The sequence below is a fragment of the Anser cygnoides genome, chromosome 3, assembly GCF_040182565.1.
Source record: "Anser cygnoides isolate HZ-2024a breed goose chromosome 3, Taihu_goose_T2T_genome, whole genome shotgun sequence".
Classification (NCBI taxonomy): Eukaryota; Metazoa; Chordata; class Aves; order Anseriformes; family Anatidae; genus Anser; species Anser cygnoides.
In genome coordinates, this window is record NC_089875.1 from 65142086 (window position 1) to 65168474 (window position 26389).

Here is a 26389-nt window from a genome sequence, read left to right on the forward strand (position 1 = left end):
TTTGTATATATTTTCATTTGAATATGCAAAGTGAAATGGCAGTGACATGAAAGTGACTCGATGGACTGATCTGGATAGACACAAGAAGTTTGTGTGTCCTGAATGTACGCAATTACAAACAAGAATAACTCAGGTAGAATTTATGCTTGCACTACTTGCACTTTTTTATTTTGTTTTGGTAAGTGTAATGCAAGTTGCAGAATACTCATCAGAATTTCAGGAAGCACATTTTTGGATTAAAAACATATGTCAATGCTGGGGGGGGTGATTTAAGGTGATGCTTTCCCTTGTGTTTTTAAGCCTATCACATCTTAATGGTGACTTGATTTTGGTAGTGAAGAATGTAGTGTAAAATACGCTGATCATAGCCATTTTGTTCTAAGCGTTGCTTCTCATCTCTTGTAACAGGCACTATGATGCTAGAACTCCAGGAGAAGGTAGCTGAACTGGAAAACTGGAAGGATGGCAAAGGCCTTATCATCTGTGGTGCAGGAAATACTTTCTGTTCAGGATCTGATTTGAATGCTGTCAAAGCAATATCCAACTGCCAGGCAAGTAGTGATACGAAGTTTTGGGAGAAAAAAGAGCTTTCTGATATTCAGAGATCCCTATCAGACAGAGGTGTTTCACTGTGTTTATGCTGCAATTTTACATGCAAAGCACAGGATGGAGCTTTTAATGGTTGAAAAAATGCTGGCAGCCACTTTAAGCCATGGCTTAAGTGTTACTGTAATTGATTCATAACTCTGAATTCCTGCACGACTTATTATTTTTAGCCTTTTCTTTTAAAAATCTCATTTCAGTTTCTCAGAACAGTATATGGTGAATTTACACATAAAATAACCTGTGCTTCATTAGTTTGACCTTTAAAAGCAAAGACAAGTAATCATTTCTTATATATTCTGAAGTCAAAAACAAATTTAAGCAGCGTGGCTGCTATTACAAGAAGGTTTCAATTTTGTCAACGCTGTGTCTGGACCTGAATAAAATGGAAGAACAAATGCAACTCTTGTTCAGTTGAGCTTTGGCAATGATCTCGTAGTCCAGTTAGAGGAGTCATCTATAATTTGGGGGTTGAAGAGCTTTTAGTAATGACAGAAATCACTTTTATTTTATTCAACCAATTGGCTGGATGAACATGGTATTTGTCATAATCTGCGATACGGTCTGCCTTTCCTTCTGGTGCAAGAAAAGCAAAATAATGGCCAAGAATGTTGAAGTATTTTTGTACCCCCGAGTGGCTCCTCCTCCTTTTCTTCCTCTTTCTCCTCTTCCTCTCATGTTCATCTGTTCCTAATCCTGAAACAAACCCAGATCCCCTGCCTGCTCTTTTTTGGTGAGTGCTAAAGTTAGGGGGAACAAATCATAGCAGGCAAATTAATAGTGGTATTGTTAAAGAAAAATGTTTTCTTTCTGTCCTTGTAAACCTGGTTCCCAAGAACAGTAACCTAATTCTGGAGTGAAACTTGAAAAGTTGGCTATCTGAAAAGCAGAAGAGGTTCTTGAAAGGACAACTAAGAGGAAGGAGGCGTGAAGGAGGTTTTTGCTTCCCTTGTTCTCTGTCTAGAAACCTTACAACAGAGGTTCCTAAGCAGTAAGCAGCAGAGGACTTCTGAGCAGATGGAAATGGTTTGTGAAGGCGGACTGAATCCTGGTCTGCCTCAGAAATAGTGTGGCCAGCAGGGCTAGGGAAGTGGTTGTCCCCTTGTATGTGGCACTGATAAGACCGTACCTCAAATGCTGTGTTCAGTTTTGAGCCCCTCGATACAAGAGGATATTGAGTTGCTTGAGTGTACTCAGAGAATAACAACGAAGCTGGTGAAGGGACTAGAAAACAAGACCTACAAGGAGTGGCTGAGGGAATTGCAGTTGTTTAGTCTGGAGAAGAGAAAGCTTGAGGGAAACCTCATCGCTCTCTAGAGCTACTTGAAAGGAGGTTGCATTGAGGGTGGTGTTAGTCTCTTTTCTCAGGTGACAAGTGATAGGATACGAGGAAAAGGTCTCAAGTTGCACCAGGGGAAGTTTAGGTTGGGCATTAAGAAGAATTTTTTGACAGACAGGGTGATTAGGCATTGGAACGAGTTGCCCAGGGGAGTGATGGAGTTCCCAGTCCCTGGAGGTATTTAAGAGACGAGTGGACATGGAACCAAGGAACATGGTTTAGTGATGGGACTCAGTACATCTGGGTGATGGTTGAACTTGGTGATCTTGAAGGTCTTTTCAAACCTAGATGATTCTATTTTTTCTATGACCGTAAGTTCTTGCAACAAAAAGAGCCAGGGGTACAGCTTCCTTTTCTACTTTATGAAGGTGACTTTTTCTTTCTCCTTGTATCTCCCAGCTGCACCCCAAACTATTAATCCTTTTTTGTCTTTGTATGTAGTGCATACTGTATTTCACCTGCCTTTCTTCTCTAGTTTGCTTCTGACTCTGAGGACTATATTAGAGCTGAAAATGTGATTATTCCACTAGACTCCAGTGAATATCTCTCTTATTCAGATAAAAAATACTCTGACTAGTAGCCTTATTTTTCTCATCAGGAAGACTTGAAGGGTATGTTGTCCAGGACTCAAGTAACTCGATGTCTTTTGCTCTCCATCTTTTTTATAAGCCCCCTTTAAATACTGAAAAGCTGCAATAAGGTCACCCCAGAGCCTTCTCTTCTGTAGGCTGAACAGCCCCAGCTCTCTTAGCCAAGGAGAGGTGCTCCAGCCCTCTGATCAACTTTGTAGCCCTCTGGACCCATTCTGACAGATCAACGTCCTTCTTGTGCTGGGGGACCCAGACCTGCACTCCAAGTAGGCCCTCACAAGGGCAGAGCAGAGAGGGATAATCGCCTCCCTCAGCCTGCTGGCCACTCCTCATGCCACTGTCATGGCACCTTCTGTCTGCCAGAAATCTGTCCCTGAATACCATAATTCTGGTTGGCTATGGGCAGAGTAGGTTTTGGGAGTACGTGAATAAATTAACAATAAATTGGCTGAAATTGGCCTATTCTTGTTGCAAGCTCCTGTTCCAAGAGGTGCTGAAGATTTACTGCATGTTTTCTTTCTCAGAGGTATGAGTCAAGCTTTTAATTAAGGCAGATTCTTTAACATGAAAACCCCTGTAAAACTGATCATTAGAAATCAGTAAATACCAATACAGATATGTTGTTTCTTCTTTTTCTTCCTGCCATTTTTGGAAGACAAGCTGGAATTGTTACCTACTTTATTATTACTATTTTATTTTCACTCTACCCAAGCATTATTTTTCTTAATTTGGATTAAATGTCACGTGTGCAATTCATTTAACGTACGTATACAATCATCGTCATACTGTATCATTTGGCTTAGTCATGTGTGTCTGTTCCTGGTCAACACTAGATGCCTGGAGAGGCATGTAAGAACAGGGAAGGCAGAGAGATAATGATTTTAAATCAGTATATTTTCTTAGTCTCCAGCAATTTATGACATGAGACTAGGCTAAAGGTGTTACCTTGTATTTAGTAACCTTTTGCAGATTTTTCTGTTGTGAGATTATGTAGTTGTTCTTGAATTCGTGTAGTCCTTTAAAGGTTGCAGTAATCTGCTGCAAAGTGTTCTGTTGTGTATGTTGTAGGAAGAGGTATTTGTTCTGAACCTGGCAGCAACTGATTTTATTTAAAATAAATTTGTTCTTGTACTGGAAGAGAAAGGAACAATTATTCCCTAGTTGCTACTGTTCGCAAGCTGATGTTACTTCTTTCCTCCTTTTTGTTTTATAATCTTTTTTTCTTTTTTTTTGGTCTGAAATGCTTTTGATCGAAATGATTAAAATAAAAAGCTGGTAAATTTTAACTTGTATAAAGTTGTGTGGATTTAGAACAGTATGGAGTTTGCAGCCATCCGTGGTCCTATACAAATGTTTAAAGCTCATCTTTATGGGTGTTTATCTGGGAGGAATGAGAACAGGAGATTCAGAGGAAAGGATGTAAAATTTCACATCACAGCAAGTTGGTATTGAAATTATTTTTATAGTGGCTTAATTATAACTGCAATTCTAATAAATGATTGAGGGTGGTTGTTTTTTAACTCAATCTATACTAGGTTTTCTATATGTGCTTAGTGGGGTTGGACTGGAATATGGACAAGGTTAACCAATTAACATTTTTGAATTTTCCATTCTTTATAGGATGGGATGAATATGTGCATGTTTATGCAAAACACCTTAACCAGACTCATGAGGTAATATATTTTCTTTACCCTTCTTTATGAAGTAATTATAATGATTGAAATATGTTTTGGCTAACTCTTTAATCGGATGTTTTAAATATTAAATTTTGAATCCCAGACCTTGTATTTGCATATGTTAATGATGTAAGTATTTGTGGATTTTAAATTAGGCCTTGACATTTTGCAACTATTATTAGACTTTCCAGAGATTGGAACAGAAAAATACCTATAGGTTTCTATGTGGAGAGATGGGAGATAACTATAGTTAAGAAAGCATAGGCCTTTAATGTTTCTGAAGCTGACTTCTGTAACTCAGTAGAAATTGCTTGCTCTTAACAAGCAAGCAGGGCTAGCTTATGCAGCCCACGCAGGTAACATTTATTTAATATATTTATTTAATCTTCCCACTTCATAAGAGGAATGTATTCAGTTCTACCATCTGGTACTCCTGATTTTTTTTTTCCTTTCTTTTAGATTCAGCTTCCCTTAAGAAATCATGTTTCTATTACATGCATGTATTGCAGATTCCATTTTTTGACTGCTTGGGGTTTTGTTAAGATAAATATTTTATGTTTTCAAATAGTATACATGAGAAAATGTTATGAGCTAACATTATTCTGCAAAACTGCCCAGGAGATTGGAGACTTATTCTTAGTAGTACTGTATTGGAAGGAATCCTCAGGAGCAGAATTAGAACCCATTTGTATAATTTGGCCTTGGTATAATCAAAAGCGATGTGGCAAAGCAAAGAAGAAGATGTATGAAGATTAAAATCTCACCTCAGGTATCTTAACTTAAAGTATATGGCACTGTATTCCAGTTGTAGTTCAGGTGGAGCACTAAATTGCTCTCTGGAAAGATCTATCTTAGATGGATCGCTCTCCCTCAGAGGGAGCTGAGGCAAACTCTGATCATGAAGGAGGTGCCTCAAACAGATGAGATAAGTGTGGATGTAGAGTGCTTGGACCCATATCTTCTGGTTCCCCACAGACCGTAGGAATAATGAGGTTACCATTGCACAAATCGTTGTGTTAAGTGTGCTGCAGCTAGCAAGTGGACTTGGGCCATAAGAAATTCGTGGTGCTTCTCTTAAAGTAGAAGTAAAACCAAATACCAGATTGTGATTGGGAGGCTGACTTCTGAATGTAGTTTTAACACTGCTTAATGAGTTAAATTCCTCTTTGTAGTAAAAGATGTATCAGCACACAAGTCTGGGACTGACCAGTTGTCTTCCTTTCTTAGGGTACTTGCCTTATCCTAAGTCAGTCACTGTTTATTAATATTGATTTCACAATGACAGTAGGAAACGAGTTTCTCCCCACATACTCTTCCTTTCCTCTGTCCTTTGAATTACCTTGAACATGATTAAATACAACACCATCAGAGGTAGCGGATTGTTGCTATCCTCAAAGGCCAGTTTTGTCCTCCGAAAAAAGTTTTATTGATGTTTGAGATGATAGCACTGCTGTTTGAAGAAGCTTGCTGAAGTTGTCATGCTGAATCTCATTGTTTCTCAATAACCGAGCTGTGCAGTTCTTAGGGTCCCTTTTTAGTGCTCTCTGTATTGTCCTGGCTTAGTGTAGAGTCTTGTGTTGTCCTGTCGTTCCTTCTTGTAGATAGTCTTCTCAGGTATAATCGTAGCATGCATTTTTTTCATAATATAGTACATGATCTGCTTTACTGTGATTCCATTAGATATTTCTGTCTTGCTGTTGCATCATGGCTCCCATATTAATTATGAAATAATGGATTTAGTGGAAGTGGAATTGGTATTGTGCTGCTAACCTGCAAAGATGTTATTGAAAAAAATCGATAGATTTGAATTCAAAGATTGAATGAGTTAGAACAGAATGTTCTTCTGAGCTTTTACTATAAAGATAGTTTGTCTTTGATCATTTCTAAGAATAAAAGAATGAATTTTGCTTGCAAAATTCTCTTGTGTAGATTGCCATTGATCAGTGTTGCACTAATCCAAGGAAAAGCTATTGGAGGAGGAGCAGAGCTTACCACAGCATGTGATTTCAGGTAAGATTAACAGTTTCAGTAGCCACCACGTTGTATCAGTGATTTAATGACTGTTCCTATGAAAAGTTGGAAGCTTTAGGTACCACTTTAACTTGGAGTCCCATCACAGAATCATAGAATCATTCAGGTTAGAAAAGACCTCTAATATCAACAATATCAATAATAAAAGTTCAACCTTAAACCGAGCACTGCCAAATCCACCATTAAACCATGTCACTAAGCAGTACATCTAAATGAAGACCTCCGGGGATGGTGTCTCAACTACTTCTCTGGGCAGCCTCTTACCATACTTCGCAACTATTTCAGAGAGAAAATTTTCCTAATATCCAACCTAAACCTCCCCTGGTGCAACTTAGGGCCATTTCCTTTTGTCTTATCACTTGTTGCTTGGGAGAAGATACCAACACCCACCCTGCTATAGCCTCCTTTAAGGTAATTGTAAAGTGTTATAAGGTCTCCCCTGAGCCTCCTGTTCTCCAGGCTAAAAAACCTCTAACTCCTTCAGGCGCACCTCATAAGACTTGTTCTTCAGACCCTTCACCAGCTTCGTTGCCTTTCAAGACATTTGGAATTGGGCCTTGGTCAGCAGACTTCTGGAAACTCCAACTTTTTTTCGTATGATAGTACAAATGAGAGATTACTTACTGCTGAGTTACACAGTTTGAAAAACCTGTGTAAAACAGGAACAGTGATGAACTTTAGCAACTGTCTGTCACAGACAAAGTGGTTCCAAGATCTTGTACGTGAGTGAGAGGCAGGAAGACTGCATAATTGTATATCTCCTTATGTCTCTTTTTGTTGCAGTTGTAAGTAAAAATAAATAAAACTGTCCATTTATCTTGTATTTAGTGTTGTGGAATTACTATTTGCAGCATAATTGTCGTACAGTTTTTGAAACAGGTTTGAGATGCAGAGGAAAGCAAATAAGGTTCTATTCCTGTTTTTTTCCATGCAGGTGCAGGGATTTGCCAGCATGAAACAACCAGCAAAAATAGAGGGCTTTAATTAAAGAGGCTGAATGCAGAACAGGAACTGGAGGAAACTAACATAATAAAATGTCACTTTATTTAAACAGTTGCTAATGTGCAGACAGACAGCCTACAGATGTAGCAGGATTAGCACTGCACACAGCCTCTCTGAAAATGAGGAACTTTCAGTGAAGTTTTTATCGAAGAGAAAGAAATGTGCTCTTTAAGAGGGCCTTGGTGCCTGAAGTGACAAAGAAATTGGCCAAAAGCTGAAAGTACTTACTTGCAAAAATAATTTAGACTATTAATGCTGTTCCAGGTATCAAAACCAGGCTTTGCAAAGAGGAGATGGCATCCATGTTGTTTGAGCCACTCAGAAGCAGTGAATGGCTTTGAAACTTTTGCTTTGAAACTACATTCAGCTGGATCTTTCTTCATGTCTACACAGCATTTAGTGTAGATATGAAGAAGCATTAAGCTCTGACTATGGCCTCTGAGTAATGCTGTACTATAAATACCTGGTAAGAAGTGCCATGTTTGATAGCTGTAGAGTTGACCGGACAGTTTTATCTGGGAGATCTAGTAGATCTTACTGTATCTGTGAGTCCACTGACAGAAGGTGGATCCTGTTATCCCTAAGGAGGAGTTTAAGGCATGTGAGCATAATGAGATGGAAATCTTTTGCCTTTCTAAAACATATACTTTCTACTCTTACTCCAGCTATGTTGTTTGACATACTGTATAATTATAATCATTGTCAAGTAGCTCTTATTTGCATGAAGTGAGCAGCTGCAATTCCTCTGATGTGCTGCCATAATTTTCGCAATAACTACAGCTGTTGATCTGTCTTCCACTGCTTTCTAACACACCCATCCAGTGCAATCACATAATAGCAATTCAGAAGAAGCAAATGGGACTTAATTAATAACAGAAACAAGATAGAGAAACATTCTCTGTGCTGTTGTTATTGCACTTGAATTTGAGGCTTTTAATACTGGGCAACAAAATCCTAGTTCTCTGAGGACTATGAACAGATAGTTGTGGAACAGAAATTTTGTCCTGAATCACTAGATACCAAAAGAGGAACTTGAGAACAGAGATCAGAGAGGTTTGTTTTCTTCCTTCAATAAACTACAGTGTTTTGTTTTTGTTTTTTAAATGAGGGTGAGTGAGTTGTAGCTGCTTTTGATTTAATTTTTCAAATCCACTTCTATTTTTCACAGTTATCATGTTAAACTAATAAAGATCTTGGTCCTGGCCTGAAAAACTTTCTTATTTTCATCTCTACCTTAGTACTGCATTAACTGTACTGATGCTGTTGAAGTGATTCACTTGAACTAAAATGACTTACGTACCTTCTCAGAAATGCACTCTGGCCGCATGATGCACATCTATACTGGAGCAGAGGTGTGGACAAATTCAATTTTAAAATATCTGATGTGGTTTAATATGTTACTGATGTAGTACACTGTTCTTCCAGTGGCAGTTGTTGTGGTTAATTGTCTCTTACTCTCTTTTCAGCTAGCTCATGTAAAATCGGACTAGGGAGGTCTTGCATGAACTTTGGCACATTTATTGCTGACATAAGGGCAGTGATGAAAAGCAGAAGCATTTTAAGTCACTCCACTTTGGTTTGGAAGAGGATGTCTTCTCAAGACATCATCTTCAATCTTATCTTACTTTATGGACTGTTGCAGTACATCTCTTCATAAGAAGGAAGGTCCTTATAAGATTGTAAACAAATGATTTAAAAAAATAATTCTCCAGACAAGTGCAAGGTAATTATAATCCTTTCAGACTTTTTTCTGATATGAAAGTTGGAAAGATAAGGCTTCTGACACTATAATTAATCTCAATTATATCTGTAAATCTGAGTAACATAAAACAGTGTATGTATGAAACTTGTTTTGGCAGCAAGGCTTTTTTGGTAGTTTCAAGAAGTCTAGACTGCTTTCAGTGTGCCACTGCTGTGTATTTTTTCTGAGTCTGCAAAGATGGCTGTGGGATTCTGCCACCAAATGTCAGTGTACATTGCAGTTCTGCATGACGCTGCTGCCATTTCAGTGGAGTGCACAAATGGCTGCGTGTATTGGGTTCACGTGGCGAGGTTTTGGTAGTGGGGGGCTGCAAGGGTGGCCTCTGTGAGAAGAATCCAGAAGCTGCCCCCATGCTAGGTACGGGCCAGTTTCAGTCGGCTCCAAACGGACCTGCTGCTGGCCAGAGACAAGCCAGGGAGTGACATTGGTTGGGCCTCTGGGAGAGCATGTTTAAGAAAGGGAAACACCTGCTGCACAACAGCAGCTGGGAGAGCAAGGAGTGAGAACCAGCCCTTCAGATCCCAAGGTCAGTGCAGCAGGAGGGCAGGAGGTGCTCCAGGCACGCAGCAGCAGTTCCCCTGCGGCCTGTGGAGAGGCCCCTGGTGGAGCAGGCTGTCCCCCTGCAGCCCATGGGTCCCACACGGAGCAGATCTCCACGCTGCAGCCCGTGGAGGAGCCCCCGGTGGAGCAGGTGGATGTGGCCTGGAGGAGGCTGCGGCCCATGGAGAGCCCCCGCAGGAGCAGGCCCCGGGCCGGAGCTGCAGCCCGTGGAGAGGAGCCCACGCAGGAGCAGGGGGTCTGGGGGGAGCTGCCGCCCGTGGGGGACCCGTGCTGGAGCAGTTTGCTCCTGGGGGATGGACCCCGTGGTACGGAGCCGTGTGGGAGCAGTTCCTGAAGAGCTGCTGCCTGTGGGCAGCCCCCGCGGGCTCAGTTCGGGCAGGACGGCATCCCGTGGGAGGGACCCCGCGTGGAGCAGGGGCAGAGAGGGACCGTGAGGGAGCGGCGGAGACAGAGTGTTAGGGACTGACCGCAGCGCCCATTCCCTGTCCCCCGTGCTGGCTGGGAAGAGGAGGTAGAAGAGGGCTGATGGGGGGGGGGGGGGGGGGGGGAGGGGGCGGCTTTCACCTGATTCAGTGATGCAATTTTACAAAAAAGTGAAATGAAATACCCATTTTGAGTTCTCTGTGTACAGAAACCTGAAGTGTATTTTGTATGCCCAGTGCATGAGTTTAAGGAGAGCTGAGTTTACAGGGTTGGTTAAGGAATTTGGACAAGAATTATAGTGGTTTGCTGGGCAATGAAGTAAAAATTAAATACGGGGCAGAAAGAGTTAGATAAGGGATCTGGCTGTGCAATTAGCAGAACACAATGATCTCTGAGCATATTAGCATCAGTGGGCTACCAGCCAATAGCTGGAACAACTGGCTTTGAATTCTGAACAGGCTTGTCTTCTGTTTCACATTGATGCCTCTGAGAAATCGCACTGGGGCAATCTGTAGGTCGTTTAGACACCTCAGCAGCTTTGAAAATCTGGCCCTATCTCACTTGACAAATGAACCTCATTGTACCTGGTGCTTTTGAAAAATATAGTCTCTTCCCCTGCGCCCCCCTTTTTCTTCTCTAATACTACTGCAGTCAAAATAGTCAATTGTGAATCCAATTTAAAAGATGGTGTCTCCGGGCAGAGGGCAAGAGTACCAAGATAGAAAGCTACACCCTTCTCATAATATTGACCGCAAAATGGGCTCATCAGTAGAGGCAGAAGTATTATTTTCTTTTTTAGAAAATAAATCAACTATAATTTCTTCAGGTGGCACTGATGTTTCATAGTTAAATTACAAAGGGCCAATTTCATTACTCTTGTTTGTGCCGAGTAGTATCTTATCTTGTAAAAAGCAGCATTGATTTGAAGAAGCATTTGCGTTCTGAGCAGTCTTCTGCTCTGTCTCGAATGGCAGAATGAAGTTTTTAATGGGAGGCAGCTTTATCCTAGCAGTACTGCATTGATATCAAATTGGCCTTGCTGCATTTGAATTAAATGTTTTCTGCATTTTTGTGAAACATGTAGGCGTGCTTCTTATTATATTAAGGTGATAGATGTGTTCCGTCAAACAAAGAGGTACTTTTGCTGTTTGTTTTTGTGATGACTTGTTTATATACTTTACAAGCATATGCTTAGTGCATTAAATGTAACAGACAAAATGCCAGGAGCCGAAGAAAGTACAAGTGCTACATAGATGTAGGCCCACTATGACTGATTTCTCGGTTGTAGACAGTCATCCTTTTATTAGGCTACAGTTCATTTGTTGCTCCTTTGAAAAAAAAAAAAAAAAGAGAGAGAGAGGAAAAAGAAAAAGGCTTTAGAAATGTTAATATTCTACAGTAAGCTTTTCCAAGAATTGGTTTCACAATGTCAGAGCACAACACAGTAGCTTCTTTGTAAATATTTTGCTGTATGCAAGGATTTCAGCTTTCATTTTTATCAGAAGGAGCTTTTAGGTATACAGGATGTTGCCGTTTGAAAAAAAGAGGACCTCAGTACATAGCAGCTCTTTTCTCTGTGCAGAGCATGATATGAATGTTATGGGATGGAATTCACGTATTCACGAGTTCTTGCAAAGTCCAGGCTGACAAAGCACTTTCCATCAGGAGTGACTCCATAACGTCGCTGCACGTTGTCAGGAACAGAATCGGTAGCTAGGTCTAAGAATGGGTTCTGACAACTTCAGGTGCTTGCTGTATGCCACAAATCACTCGTTTAGCTGTATTAACTTCCCCTCTCATATATATATATATTCTTATATATATATGAATGAGATATAAATATATATAATGAATGAGAGGGAACGTGTGTGTGTGTGTATCTACACATAAAACCTCCTTCAAATCAGTTGGTAATTTTAGAATTTCATTGCAGTCATGCATCACTTTCCATTTTAGAGCCCCGGGAGCTTTGTTAGTACAATTTTCTGACGAATTTTCAGAGAGATGGATTATGGTTTTAAAAGTTTCACGTCACCTGCCTATAAGGAGGCTGTGTGACCTGGCACACTTGATGTCTGGTTAAGCAATCACAGCACTGCTAGAAATGGACTTGAGAACCTATATTTTTGGAATTATGTTTATGGACTAGTATTGCTTTTTCTTTATTACCAGTTTTTATTGGCTTTTGAAGTTCACGTGTTTACAGTCTTCCACACAAAGGATTTTTTTGCACACAGTCTACAGTTCAGATTTACTACCATTTGGTTTTACTGGAAATGTAAATAACAGCAACAGAACACGAATTTGAGTTGAAGTTTTCTTTTTGAGGCTGTTTTTATTGTTGTTGTTTTTGGTAGGGATTTACTTCATCCTTTTTTTTTTCCCCATTGGGAAAACAAATTATCTTATTGTAGAAGACTGAGTGTTTTGTCATCAGCATGTATCTACCTTTTTGACCACTTCTACCATGCAACCTTATGTCCTTTCTCTTGAATAACCCTGTATGCAGTAGATTCTCTGCTGCACAGTAATAATAGAGATAGCCCAGATAATGGAAAATCTAGATAAGACAGATTTTAGGGAATGCAGAGCTGGATCCATGCTGACTCCTGCTGAGACACCAGGCTGTCATTCAACTGTAGGGAAGCATTCGAGGTTCATGGAGAATTAGTTTAGGAAGAGTAGAAATGCACGGAAATCAGCCGTTATGATTGCATCTGTAAAGTGACTCAGCCCCAGTTTAGATAAACTGCCTCCAGGTATTTGGGTTTGACACTCAATTGCTGATCTTCACTACCAAAATAATTATTTTTAATATCAGATTGCTCCGCAAGTTGGTTAATGTAAAGTCCAAGAAGGACTTACATATTCAAGTCTGCTGATTCTGAGGTGGGGTTATATTGAGCTGTGATTTCATGGGAAGGGCAAACTGGCTGAACAGCTCACCTTAATGTTGGATGACGATGTTCCTGCTGCCATTCCCAGCTCGCTGCTTACTGGTTTGCAAAGCACCAGTGAAAATGCCAGTATGAATCAATTATCAAACCTAAAATCAACAGAAAGGCTGGACATTTTTTGTTCCTCTGGTGATTTTATGTGATTTTCAGCAGGCTAGTAATGGCTACAATCAATATATAGGAGGAATTCAGTGTCTGGGAGAGGATAACGAAGAACAGGAGGGGATGGGAATACAATCTTCTAGTAAGCAGTTAGCAGTTAGTAAGAAATGAGTTGCTGCTGTTGTAACTCAGCAGTCGCGGTTAAGAATAAATAAAATTGTAAGTACTTACATCAAATAAATTCCTATTTTACTTAAACTGTTGTATGTTTAAGACCTCCTGGTGTATCCATGGTATGTTACTAGGTGTTATCCCCCAGTTGTGTTATATGTTGATGCATTCATAAACAAAAAGCAAATATATGGACTGAGGAAAAAACAGTAATTTCAGTTAGTATGGATTTGTCTGTGTTAGAGAGAGAGAAAAATCAGAAATAAAAAGATACCAGGGGAAATGATACTTCTGGTGCCAAGAGAAATGGTCACACGCTTAGGCATGTTTGTGGAGGTTTTCCAACAGCTTGCTGAAAATGTGCCTGTGCCTTGTCTGGCTAGTCTTGAACTTACCACCAGGTAGTGAGCTGAAACTGTCTGTAGTTCCCCATCAATATAGGTAATGTGCTAGATTGAAAAGTTGAAAAGGTGAAGAAGCTGGTTACTGTTTGTAATGTGGAATTTTAATCTTAAATTCTCCATCCCATTTAAGCCTTTTTGAGATATGCCATTGTGATGCCACTTCCCCACTCCAAAAAAAAAGAAAAAAAAAAAAGAAGATCTGAAATCATATAACCAATATAAATGTATCTGGAAAACTTGAAACAGCCACTGTGATTGTTTTAAAAAGAAAAAAAAAATGGTATGGGTTCATTAACGTGGTAACTCGACAAAATGGCATCATGTCATAATTTCATCAGCAGTGATTTCAAATGATCTTTCTGCTGTAGTCAGAAATTGTTGTGTAGGATGTGCAAATTCAGCATCAGTAACACTGCACACAGAGATGGTTGAATTTCGATGTGTGTCTTGTTACCCTAGTTCTTGCAAAGGTTTGTTAGTGTGATGCTATGGTGGTTTTTAAATCCTTTAAAGCCGTGGGTTGCAGAAATGTGATATCTCAAACACATCATAAAGTAATAGAGCAGGTTGGATCTTGCAGCTCTTAGGGTTGATGTTAAGAAATGTTGTTACTTTCCAGTCAGCTGAGTTCAGCAGAGCAAAGTGATCTCTGCCTATTTGACATTTCAGGTACCAATCTCTGAGCCAGGTTTTTGGGAAAACTTCCCCTCCCCTGTCTGTGTCAGCAGGTGGAGACGAGCAAAGAATATGACTGAAATGTTCCTGATTTAAGAGGCTCTTGAATTTGGTCCAGGAGGATTTTGTTCTGCTTTCTTTGGTCTTGATAAACATATATGACAGAAATAAAGATTTGGGAAACAGGTTATTAGCACAGGTATATACGCTGCAAAAGAATGTTACCCGCGAATGGTCATTTTTCATCGAAAAATCTGGAAAATATCTCCATTTCTAATGGAAATTTTTGCTCAAGTCCAAAAGGCATATGTGTTGTTGAAAAGGTTTATTTGAACGAAATCCAAATGGCTGCAGTTCATTTTCTGGAAGGGAAGACTCATGTAACATTTTAGATTTCCAGCATGAGTAATTTTTGTGTGAGCCTTATTTTGGCTTTCACTCACTTGTGTGTTTAGACTTCAGCAGGCTGTAAAGCGTAGCCGATACCTGCTTCGTGGGTAAGGCCAAAGTGCTGTGTCAGGTTGGAAGCTGCTCTGAAAATAATGGTGTGGTAGCGGAGGTTGCGGCGTGTCTGTGGCTGGGACCACTGGCACACAGGGAACAGAAATAAAGTCATAGCTGGGAGTTGGAGGAGTGTTGGCGAGAAGGGCATCGGGACTTGGCAAGGAAGGAAAAATGCAGTGGCCCTCCGTTGGTTCCTGCACTACAGCTGCAGGGAGGGAAGCAGACCGGGCACCATGGAGCACCAGGGCCAGTTAGACCAAATCATTTTCCTTCTTGCTTTTTTTTTATTATTATTTATTTTTAAAAATGACAAAAAAAAAAAAAAAAACAAACAAAAAGGGATCATCTTACTTCCCTTAATAGTGCTTGTGGAGTTTTAATCAGTCATGCTTTTTTGGGCACCTGTTTCTTGCCCCGTGATCTGTCATCTAATCCAGCTTTTCATTCTTGCTACAGAAAAAAGTCTTGCTATAACTTCCAATATTCAGCTTAATTTATCCCTTTAAGAAGAAATGTGACTTTTTATAGCACACTTTTCTCTTTCTCTTTTCTGTGACGCCGCAGGCAAGGAAGTGTCAGCCTGAAATAAAGAATTAGATTAAAAAACCCTAATCCAGAACTGCTGGGCGAAGAGCCTTCATCCTTAGCTGACTTCTGGGAGATCCTGGTACAGAAAGAGATGAGAAGAGCCATCAGTATGGACTGCAGCCAGTGTTACGATGAGCATCATCACCTCAGGAGGCTTTTAGGGGGCCATTCCTACCTTTTCTTGGCTGAGGCTGCCCCCCTGCTCCCCCGTGAGCTATTAGCAACAACTTCTTTCCCTCTTTTTTTTTCCTTCCATAACAGTCTTTCTGGCCCTGTTTTTAGCAGTTCTCCTCTGATCAGGGAAGTGCTTGAGAAATAAAACTCCTTCAGTGCTCAGGTCGTTCTCACACAGCCACGTTGTGGACCAGTTTTAGTCTGGTTCTTGCCAGATTACGCAAAGTGTGTTCTGCTGCTTTAACGCACAAGTTTTTACTGCTGGTAGGCATTTTCAGAGTTTTTCTGTGTGCAGGCATTGCTACTGAGGAGGTGCTGGTTTTTCTGATTTCTGTAATCTGCTTATTAGAATTTAAATCCTGTTATCCAGTGGATCTTTTTCTAGCAAACAGTATTATTTTGTGCTTCTTCCCTGGAGTGGCTTCATTTGAAATTGGAAATCTTGCAGTCTCTTTGAGTTGACTCTGTGCCTTCTGGGAGCTCACCTTCCTTTGAATGCCTCAAAGTTTGGGCAGTAGAGAGACTGCATTCCTCCTAAAATGCCTTATGTCTGTTTACCAGTCTTTGCTTCGATTTCTCTGTATTCCATCTCTGCCTGAATTTTTTGTTACCTCCAACTCTTCATTACCATGCCTCACCTTTTTTTGATCCACGACTCCACTTTTCAGGATTTTAGCATCTACCAAATATTTTGTGATTTAAGTGAAAATATGACTTTTTTGTTCTTTTTTCCACATTTTATTTGATTCTGGGTTGATGTTAGAAGGCATGATAGGCACGGTTATAAATGGTTATTTTAAGGTTCCCCCTCAAATGTGCATCTCATTGTTTAGGTCCATCTGCTCCCCTCTGGGAAGTGGCTTGGATTTCCCAGCCAACCCAGGACAATGTTAGCTCTTCCTTAAGAAAATACATCTGTCATTAAGAGGCTCTTTCTCAGTCCAGGTTTTGACCCTAATTCTTTGGGGTTTCCAGGTTTTCCAGGAAAATCTGACTGGAGGGCAGCAATGAAAGGTAAAGGCAATAGATGCTGGGGAGAAGCGAAATATTTTTTCCTAGGCTACTTTAAGTAAACCTTGGGGGAGGGGGGGGCGTAATGAATGCACTGAGAGTGTTACAAAATAATTCAGTAACTATAAATAAAATCCCATATAATCTGCAGTGCAGTTTGAAAAGAGCTGAGAGGAAAGTGAGCTCTTGTGTTGGTGAGATTTCGTAAGCTGGCATTAAGCCTACTCCTTTGACACTGAGTTTTAGAAGGTGCCTAGAACACTCTGTACTTGGGAGACTAGGTGGGAATTTTTAAATTTTGGTTCTTGGATATCATTTTAATTTATTTAAATCTCAAGTAGAGAAGGTAGGTTATTTATTTATTTATTTATGTGGGTTTTTTTTTTTAATCACTGAAAGGATTTGAGACGGCTGACTTTCTAATGGGCTTATTAAAATAGTGGCTGGACCTACTTCTTTCCATTGCAGCCTTGTAATAAAGAGTACAGATTAAAGTTTATAAATAGGAGGGATGATTAATGTACACGATCTTCTCTTACCCTAGTGAAATTTGGGATTGCGGAGCAGCTTTGTGCGATTGTATGTAAGCTATGTACAAGGGCCATAGTTTCCCCAAACTCTCTTAAACCATTTTCTCTTTATTTTTATGTTCTGTAGTGGTTACCATTTAGGTGTCCGTCAAGTGGATATTCGTGACTAAAGGATTTTCAGAAAGAGCAAAGATTTGTCAGTTTGTTTTTATGATGTCAGTCCGCACGGACTATCGTGGACAATTCCTTCACTTTGTAAGTTTTACAGTATTTTCACTTTGGGAGTCTCACCTCATGATGCCACGGCTCTGAAGCAGCAATTGCTGTGATGCCTCATTGTCTTAATCTTTCTGTGCGCTGGTCAGAAACACGAGAGGCTCCTCTCCATGAGGCAGAAGGTATGGGAGAGGAGCAGGGGAATTAGTACTGCAAGCTGTGCTGGGAAAGCACCGAGCAGTTATGGTGGCAGATATTCATTGCATTGTTACAGTTTGATAATCTGCTAAATATAATTAGCAAGGAGTCGTTGATTAAGTATATAGTCATGGCTTTTTGAGCCCTTTAAAGCCTATCCAATTGGGACTGAAAGACAGGTGAAATTATGACTAACTCAGGATGAACCCACTTGTTAGTATTTTCATAGAATTACGGTGTGTGTTTTTTTGGTGATAGATAATGTAGTAAAATAGCTGAATTTCAGAAAAATCTTTAGCTGTTTTATCTAGATAATCACTTTACAGAGTGCCTGGGTAGTTATTTGGTGGTATAGTGATAAAAGAGACACTGCACTGCATAGGCAGAGATGGATTAATTAGTCCCAACTTGCTTTTTTGGAGGAGACTGTCTTATTCTTGAGGGTCTAATTCTAACAGCATCTGTCACAAAAACTGAAGTAAGGACAGGAAACTGCTCATCAGCAGCTTTGCTGACTGCCTCAATTATTTTAGTGTAGTACTGCATATTTCTTCTGCAGAATGTTCTCCACACAGTACCTTGCTGCTTCAAAACGTCTTTTTGATTGAAAAAATGACTGGTTAATTCGTTTGTTGTCTTAAGGTGAGTTTCTGTAATAACCATGGAAGGCTTGTGCCTTCCGAGCAAGGCTAAAACTAGTTTTGTTTGTTTGTTTTTTAATTAAAAATAAAACCCCATACACTCTGCAATTAAATACCAATGAAAATATTCCTAGCCTTTCTGATAAGATTTATGATCCTAAGAATATTTTGAGAGACTAAATATTTATACAAGTTGTCACTAATAGAGCACAGCGTTGTAATACAATTAAGTATCAATATTTAGGTTTCCAGGTTAGGTCTCCATTGGCATGAACCGATTAAATTTAGACAGTACTCTCGTTTCAGGCTTTCTGTGGCTTTGTGAAGATGTGAAGGCAGTGGTTCATATTTAGGTCTTGTTTTCAGGGCTATATTCAGCAATTGCTTTTGCTGTTACAAGATTCTGGAGAAGCCAGAGATGAGTTTTACAGCAAATTACCACAGAGCATATAAAAGTCCTCAAGAATTTGAAAGTGAGGTCTCTTAGCAGTAAGAAAGCTGTGCAGTTTCTTACCTGCTTAACCACCTGTATGTGCGTGGTGGGGAAGGCAGGGTTCAGATGTGTTAAATGGGAAGGCACATGGTATCTAGTGTATCTTTCTGACTGTAAGATCTGGAATGCAGATGTCGGAGGAGGATTGAGCACTCGATACATGTTAAGACTTGCAGGGCTGTCTCCCATGCCAAAGAAGAAGGGGAGAAGGCATTACAGGAGCAACTCAAGGTAGGGTGCAGTGGTGGCAGCGCCTGATGCTGGTGCGGTGGCCCTTGCCCAGGCTTCAGGCCAGCTGCACCTGAATGCCAAAGCAATTGCTCCTCACAACAAGACCCCTTGGCAGCTCTGCCCGAGCCAAAGAACCAAAGCCCCAGGATGGGCTGGATGTGTGCAGCAAAGGGCAGGATTCTTCAGAGACCACTGGGACTTGGTTTTTGGGGCAGGGCAGGTGTTCCCAGCATGTACCGCAACCACTGATCGTAGATTTGCATGGTCCTTTTGTAGCCATGGGAAGAGCTTCATCCTGCTGTTGGCTGAATGCCCTTTTACACACTTGCATCTCCTCAGGCACAGATCGACCTCGGTTTTTATGTGCCATTACGGACGGTATGGGAGATCCCAGCTACTTGGGTCCTGTAGCTTGTCCTGAGCTCTAGAGACCTATGGCAGTGCTTCTGCCTCCCATGAAAGGCACACACTGGCTTCTTTCTTTTAAGGAAATGCTCTTGCATCCCGCTGCCCTGTTTTACCTCATCTGAACGGTTAATGTTCTTCATTTGTCTGCTTTAAAGCTATTTTCTTTGCAAAGCCAGAGATGTAGTATGCTGCCTAGAAGATATTATTTTATTTATGTGGTGTGCTGGACCGAGCTGAAATAAAGGGCTTCTGTTCACAAATCAGGGCTTTTGTTGTGCAGATAAAGGAACTGGTAGTTTATTTCTTACCCTGATGCTATAAATTCAACAGACACAAATCTCTTTTGCTTTGTTTTCGCTTACGATTACAAATAACACCTTAGCTGAGTAAAACCACCCTATCTATTGCTTGTGTTCAGCAGCACTTTGTGTTTAAGAGTAGCACTCTTTTTTTTAAATTATTTTTTTTGGTGGGTTTTGCATGCATCAGCAAGTGGAGAAGGGAAGTTGGATTATGGATATTACCTGTGTAACTGTCTCTGCAGCCTCAGTCACCACAATCACTTGCTGCAAGGACCCACCACCAGTACTGGGATCCCCCATGCCACTTGGGGTGACGAAGAAGCATTAGGAAGGTAGAGAGGATGGGGTGCAACGTGCAGGTGAAGTGATGGGGCAGGGATTGTATTTTGAGTGTTGAGAAGCTGCAGTAGAATAGGGAAGATGTAGGGAATAGACACGGGATTTCTTGCTCAGTGTGGATTTGAGACCTGCTGCAACTGCTGGTTGTCCTGGTAGTACTCACCAAGCACAGCTGGAAAATCCTAAACTAGTAACAGGTGAGCTTTTGTCACTTGCAAGCAAGGTCATCGAAGTTTCATGCCCACCTGGCAAAATGATTTCCATTTGCATGATCAGCACCAGCCACAGATAATGTAAGGTATGACCTCTAACAAAGTCTGTAACTTTCACTCCCCAGCAGTGTTTATTTTAAAAAGCTGTTTTAGCCACCTGTCAGCATAGCACGGCTGTTGCTTAATTTAACAAGAGTTAATTAAGCTGATGGCATATTGATGAGTGTATTAGGAAAATGTAGGCATTGGAAAAGTTTGTGACTGAATTGTACATGAACTTTATTCTTCTGTTGTTTGCTGGTTAGAAAAATGTTTGGCCCTTGATTACCTTCTTTCTGTTACCATTTTCTTGGTAATTTTATTCTTTCTTTAATGTCTCTCTTTTGCTGTGCTTAAAGTACACGTGTGTGTGGTTTGGATGGTTGGTTGAAAGCCTTAGATATCAATATTGTGTGCTTCTGGTTTCTGTGAGTGATGACAGTCAGCCAAAATACCTGTGTGGCTGTCCATGACTGTTGCTTTTCATGTGTCTGGGTGTCTAGCATCGACCTTTTGCAAAAACGTCTAATTGTATTTGAATGCCTAATTCTATTATATGCTGTTATATTGTATATATTTCTTGCTCTACAGCATGCTGAACTTATGGATGCCTTTTAATTGTATCCCAAGGCCTTTGACACTGCTTTTTTTTTTTGTGTTGGTTATAGATTTACCAAAATTTATAGACTTATTACATAAAGTTGCCAAAATGCATAGAGGAAGTTAGCAGATTTAATGAAAGAACTTACACGACCCAAAGGCATAAGCTTTGCCCATTACTTGTGTTGGCTGCTGGTTTGAGAGCAAGCGGTGGGAGGCTGCAGGAGGCCAGCGTATCTGTGAGAGAGATGAAAGTCATCTCCTGCAGCTCGGGCTGCCTGCTCCAGAATAACCATAGCTGAGAACCAGGTGCTACAGCACTGTGTGATACTGCCTGCGTCCCTCCGTGGTGTGTCCGACTCAAGCCAGATCACAGGAGAAGACTGGAAGTAAGGAGCTGTGTCCTTACGTGACACTGGGAGCCAAACAGGGATCGCAACAAAATCCAGGTTGTTGACAACATGCCTAATATTGTAGGCATCCTTCTTTCCATCATGGCTTTCAGAAGCATAGCGGTAAGAGTTTTTAAAACGCGTAAAATAGAAGATGGCATTTGTCATTAGTGCCCTTGCCTTGTCGGAGTTTAATTCAGACCCAAGAAGTGTAGGAAATGAGGAAGCGAGGGCCAGCACAGACCTTAATATCATCTCTGTTCTGCCCAAGGGACTGATGATACCTGTTGGAACAGGTCAGTAACACGAGTGCTGTAAAAAGCAGATTCAAAAAACTGAGAAGGCATGTTTTGGTTTGCATTATCTTTTCAGCCTTCATTGGATGTGCCCCAGCTTCGAGTAGCTGGAAGGTACTTTAGCACCGGAAAGCACTGACATTTGCTCACAAGGAGTGCTACCTTTGAGGACGCCAGCAGGCCTGTTTAAGTGTGGGGTTTGTTAGGTTGTGCCGTTAATGGCAGGCGAGGTTTTTTTTCAGATGCACTGTCAGTGAAGTGATGTGACAGTCAGCGCTTCGTGGGCGCAAGGAAATGTCAGAGCGAAGGAATCCTCCATCAAAGGTGAAGGGTTTATAACATTTACTGAATCTGAGAACATTTTAAAATATACGGCAGGAACATTTGCTGTAGCTCTTGTTTGCTTCAGATGACTAACCCAGAATTGGATGCTTCCCATGGTAGCTGTGCTTTCTTCCTAGGGGTGTTGCAGTGTTTGTAACGTGGAATTACAATGTTCTCACAGAAGGTTTCTGCTGCACTTCGGTGCTTATGTTACCTTAAGCTTTCTTCTCCTTTTTAAGACGTGAGGATTTCACTGCCCTTCACGTTCCTGAAGGCTGTTTCTCAGCTTGTAAGGTCTTCATTTACACTGTGTGTGAACTACGTTTGATAACCCTTCCTTCAGTAGTGCCATGCAACAGATTGGTGTTTTTCTTAGGACAGGGAGGGCATGTATCCAAGAGCCCTGTGGTTCGACTTCCCCTGGGTTATAGGAGACCCAGATTTTAATTCTCTTGACCTGGAAGACAAGCACAGGCACACTGCGTCAAATCAGAGGCTCGTTTTGTATTCATCTACTCTCCTGTCTCAGACAAGGCCAGTACTAGATGAATAAGCTACGAGCAGCTCAAGAATAGAATGGTGCTTCTGTCTTTTCAGCTTTTTGATGCCTACATCTTTGTGTTTAGCAGTGTTTGATGTACTTTTCTTACATAAATTTATCTAATAGTAGATCAGATTCGTCATGTCTCAGAAGATAGACTCAATTCCTTTCACAGAATAAAAAAGGGGAAATATTTATGCAGGGCTGCAGCTGGTGATGTCCTGAGGCTGGTCCCAGGCTAGTTCAGCAGCAGCATTTAAGGCCTCCTGGAATGAGCTCAGGTCTCCTTTGCTTCCCTGGGCATAGGGACTGCATGTGAGCAGTGTAACTAATGGAGAGTGTGATGGGTGGTTTCTGTAACAAGTGGAATAACTTAGGAGAGGATTGGTAGCTGAAAAGCCTGAAAAAAAAAAACCACACAGATATCTTTCTGGAGTTTGAAGACAGCCAGAGATTACCTTTGCGTCTTCTATTGACCACCACTTATTCTCTGAGGAGCTTGTTGAAAGGTGCATTTTAGGGAGAGGGGAATTCCCATGAGATCCTGGAAGCTGCAGGCTCACAAGGCTCTCTACAGGTTTCACTGTCAACCATTTATTTTTCTTTCTGCATGTTTGGTTCCATTTTTACTGAAGTAAGTGGCAACTGAGCAGGGTAACATATCCTTTCCCACACAGTAAATTCTTTCAGCTTTTTTTCTTGTTAGTACTGAGGGATTGGCTGTATTTCTAATGTAAAATTTGACCTCACATGTGCGCTTCCAGCTACCTCGAGAGAACTTCCCAGGTGAATCCCTGCACTTTCCAGAGGATGTTCACTGAAATGGCTGTCCTTAAGGCCTGAACACAGGTGCCTGGGACAATCTGGGAAATCAATTTGTTGTATTCAACAAATACAACACTGTCTCACTGATCTATTGGGGCTGTGTTATCAGACTGCCTACAAATTGTCTAGCATCACGTGACTAGCTGCATGTCACCACTCTTTTTTAATGCTTTAAGTTGCTCAGCACAGCCAGAATTAAATCCTAAATAACATTTTAATTCGTGTTTTCCCAGTGGGACATTGGGTGTCAGCGAATTGCAAAGCAAGCTGAGCCAATAAAGGAGTTTTGGAATACCTGCAAAACCTTCCTTTTGAAGAGGAGAGACCTGAACTCCCTGGGATTTGCTGCATTTGGGAAGCACTTGCTCATGTTAGCTAAAAACCTTTCCTCCCCTGCAATGCTCTGTTCTCTTCCTTTTGTCACATAACCTTCCTCCACTATCTCTACAAAATGGCTTTCATGCAATCTGGCATGTCAGCTGTTGCCTTTGTGCATTGTGTTGGGACTGGGATAAAGTGTAAGCTCTTCAGCCCTGGCGCTTTATATTACATCATGAATGCTGATAGTGCTCTGGTTAAGAAAAAAACAACCAAAAAGCCTTACAATTAACAATAACTGAGCAGATCGGGGAACTGTGAGCTCCCAGTAGTAGTTGCATTTTTAAAGGTTTCCTTTTCCTTCCCTTTTTAAAGCTGTTCACCTTGATATTTTTATTACAGAAAACTGTGTTGTTAGGAAACAGACTTGAGTGTAGATCTCAGTATTACATGATTTATCTTCAGAAAGCCAGTTAGTGCTTGGGTGGAAGCTAATCTACTTCACAAGTGGAATTTCCATCCCTTGTCTTGGAAGCGGCAGCAGCTAACCACGGCACAGAACATCTTAAGAAAGAGCAAGTACTGGTCTGCTTCTGTACATCTGCTCTGTGTGTTTCTATTTTGAGAGGCTTTTTCCACTAACCTAATGTGCCAATGTGAACACTGAGAGTACAGCCCGCTGCAGCAGAGCAGAGCAGAGCTCCTCCAGGGAGGTAGCTTAATCAACCCTAAGGTGAGTTCTTAAACAGGGGGGGTGACAGACGGCAGAAATGAAGCAAAGATGTGAAATCTTTGAAAACGGGAGAGTGACTGTCTTCTGGAGAGGAGCAATTCTGTTGCACACTGTAAGGCATAGATAGAAAGCAATTCTGTTACACGCTGGGAGTCATAAATAGAAGATCCATCCTGACTTCCCTTACTGCAGCGAGTAGTTAGAAAATCAAACTCAGGCAGACTCTAAAATAGAGCAACAACAACAACAAAACGATAATCAAGCACCGCGGCGCTGACAGAACTCCCCTAGTGCATATCAGTACTAAGAAGAGCATGATCCATCCCCTCAAGAAGTAAGCTTTGTGCAGTAGTTTAGCCAAAACTGTGTTGCTTTAGGCATGAATTAGAGGGACAGTACTAGTACTGTAAGTGTAATGCACCCTCCATCTCTGCAATTCTGCTTTCAAACACTTTTTAGAACTGACTACAGGGATTGGTGTGGGCACTAAGCCTCTTTACTTGTGACAGTCTACAGGTCTCATTTTGAGAAGGGCCAAGAGCTGCAGCTGAAGTCACTGGATGATGTAAAAATTAAGGTATTATAGCTCCGGCTCTAATTATCATGCTGTCAGGTTGCATTTAAAGGTTGGACGTGGTGCTTAGGAACATGGTTTAGTGGGTGGTAGGGGGATGGTTGGACCAGATGATCTTGGAGGGCTTTTCCAACCCTAATGATTCTGTGATTATCCTTTGGAAGCGGCGGGGAGGAGGAAATGGAGAAGTGAACGCCGGAGAGCTGAAAGCTAAAGTCAGTGCACAGACTGACCTCTGAATGTGTTGTGGTTTTTTTTTTTTTTTTCATCGACAGGTTGATGACGCCTGGCAGCGAAATCCGATTCGTCCATAAGCACATGGGTCTGGTTCCCGGCTGGGGAGGAGCTGCCAGGCTGGTGCGAATCGTTGGCAGCGGGGCTGCCCTCCGCCTGCTGAGCGGGGCCCTCAAGGCGGACCCCGAAAGAGCGCTGCGCCTCGGGCTTTCGGAGGAAACCTTGCTGTCTTCAGAGGAAAGCGCATCCCTAGAAGAAGCTCGAGCCTGGCTGAGTCAGTACACAGAGGGTCCAGCTAGTGTGATTCGGGCTGTGAAACAGGTGGTCACAGCAGGAAGAGAGCTACCTCTGGAAGATGCCTTACGGACAGAGAAGGACGTTTTTGGAACTGTGTGGGGTGGGCCTGCCAATTTGCAGGCACTGGTTAGAAGGCCAAAACATAAATGATGGTCAATGCATAAGGAGTGTTCTTGATATTTTGCAAAGCTTTCACTGAAACAGGTGTTAAAACTGAATCATTTAATGCCAGTTTAAATGAACAAGTTCTTAACATTCCTGTCATTCATGTCTGGCAGACATATTTGGTGTGCAACCGCAGAGAAATTGCCAGAAAATTTACTGTTCTAATCACCCGCTGAATGGAGATTAGTGAAATTTGTATGTAAAGGTAAATACTGTGCTGAGAATAGAACTATAATGCTTTTGGAATGAGGCTGAAGATTATTTTCTTTGGAGTTAATTTTGTTTTTCTAACTGGTATGGAAATGATTTGCTTGAGAGATGAGAGGTTTATTTATTTACAGAGCAGGTGCACCTAAAGCTGTAAAACCTGAGTTCCCAAACCTGTGGCCAGTGTCTTAAAGCAACTTTGTAGGGATGGTAACTGGTGAGATGATATTTTTTTCTGTTTTCATCTTCAGTCAGTTCTGGGTATAATTGCTGAGAAAGTGATATGGCATTTTTAATGGTGATTGTTATATAGAAGCAGCTCTAGCTCATTGAAGAGCTTGTAGCCCTTGTTCACTGACATGGATCCAAATCTTTAAATGCATTTAGGTGTCTACTGACTGCTTTGGGAACCAGCGATCTTACATATGTATCTGCACATTCCCACAGCCTGGATCTGATACTGAGCACATGCAAAGCTGCTGACCTGATTCTTCACTTAAAATCAAGCTGAAATCTTAGAAAGCCACGATGCGTAATGCTCCCAGATGGTATTTTGTTGACTGGATGGTCTCAGTACTTCAGCATTCGGGAAGGACTTGTCTGCCTTTTAAAGTACGTTTACTCACAGGGCACATTTGGGCTGTGAAAGACCAGACAACTTGGAACTTGATATCCATGCCAGTGACTGTGTGAATAACCAG

The 26389-nt window shown here is 41.3% G+C and overlaps 1 protein-coding gene across 11 annotated transcripts in view; it reads left to right on the forward strand.

Annotated features, from left to right (window-relative positions):
• ECHDC1 (ethylmalonyl-CoA decarboxylase 1) overlaps positions 1 to 25727 on the forward strand; it is a 38102-nt gene extending 12375 nt beyond the window's left edge. For 10 of the 11 annotated variants that reach the window (XM_048065507.2, XM_048065505.2, XM_048065511.2 and 7 more), the window contains 4 exons: positions 409 to 551; positions 4153 to 4205; positions 6138 to 6218; positions 25061 to 25727. In XM_048065507.2, the coding sequence (XP_047921464.2) occupies positions 409 to 551; positions 4153 to 4205; positions 6138 to 6218; positions 25061 to 25466 (683 nt within the window). In that variant the 3' untranslated portion in view covers positions 25467 to 25727. The remainder of the gene's footprint in view (positions 1 to 408; positions 552 to 4152; positions 4206 to 6137; positions 6219 to 25060) is intronic. The other variant, XM_066994316.1, reaches the window with a different exon arrangement.
• The last annotated feature ends 662 nt before the right edge of the window (positions 25728 to 26389 follow it).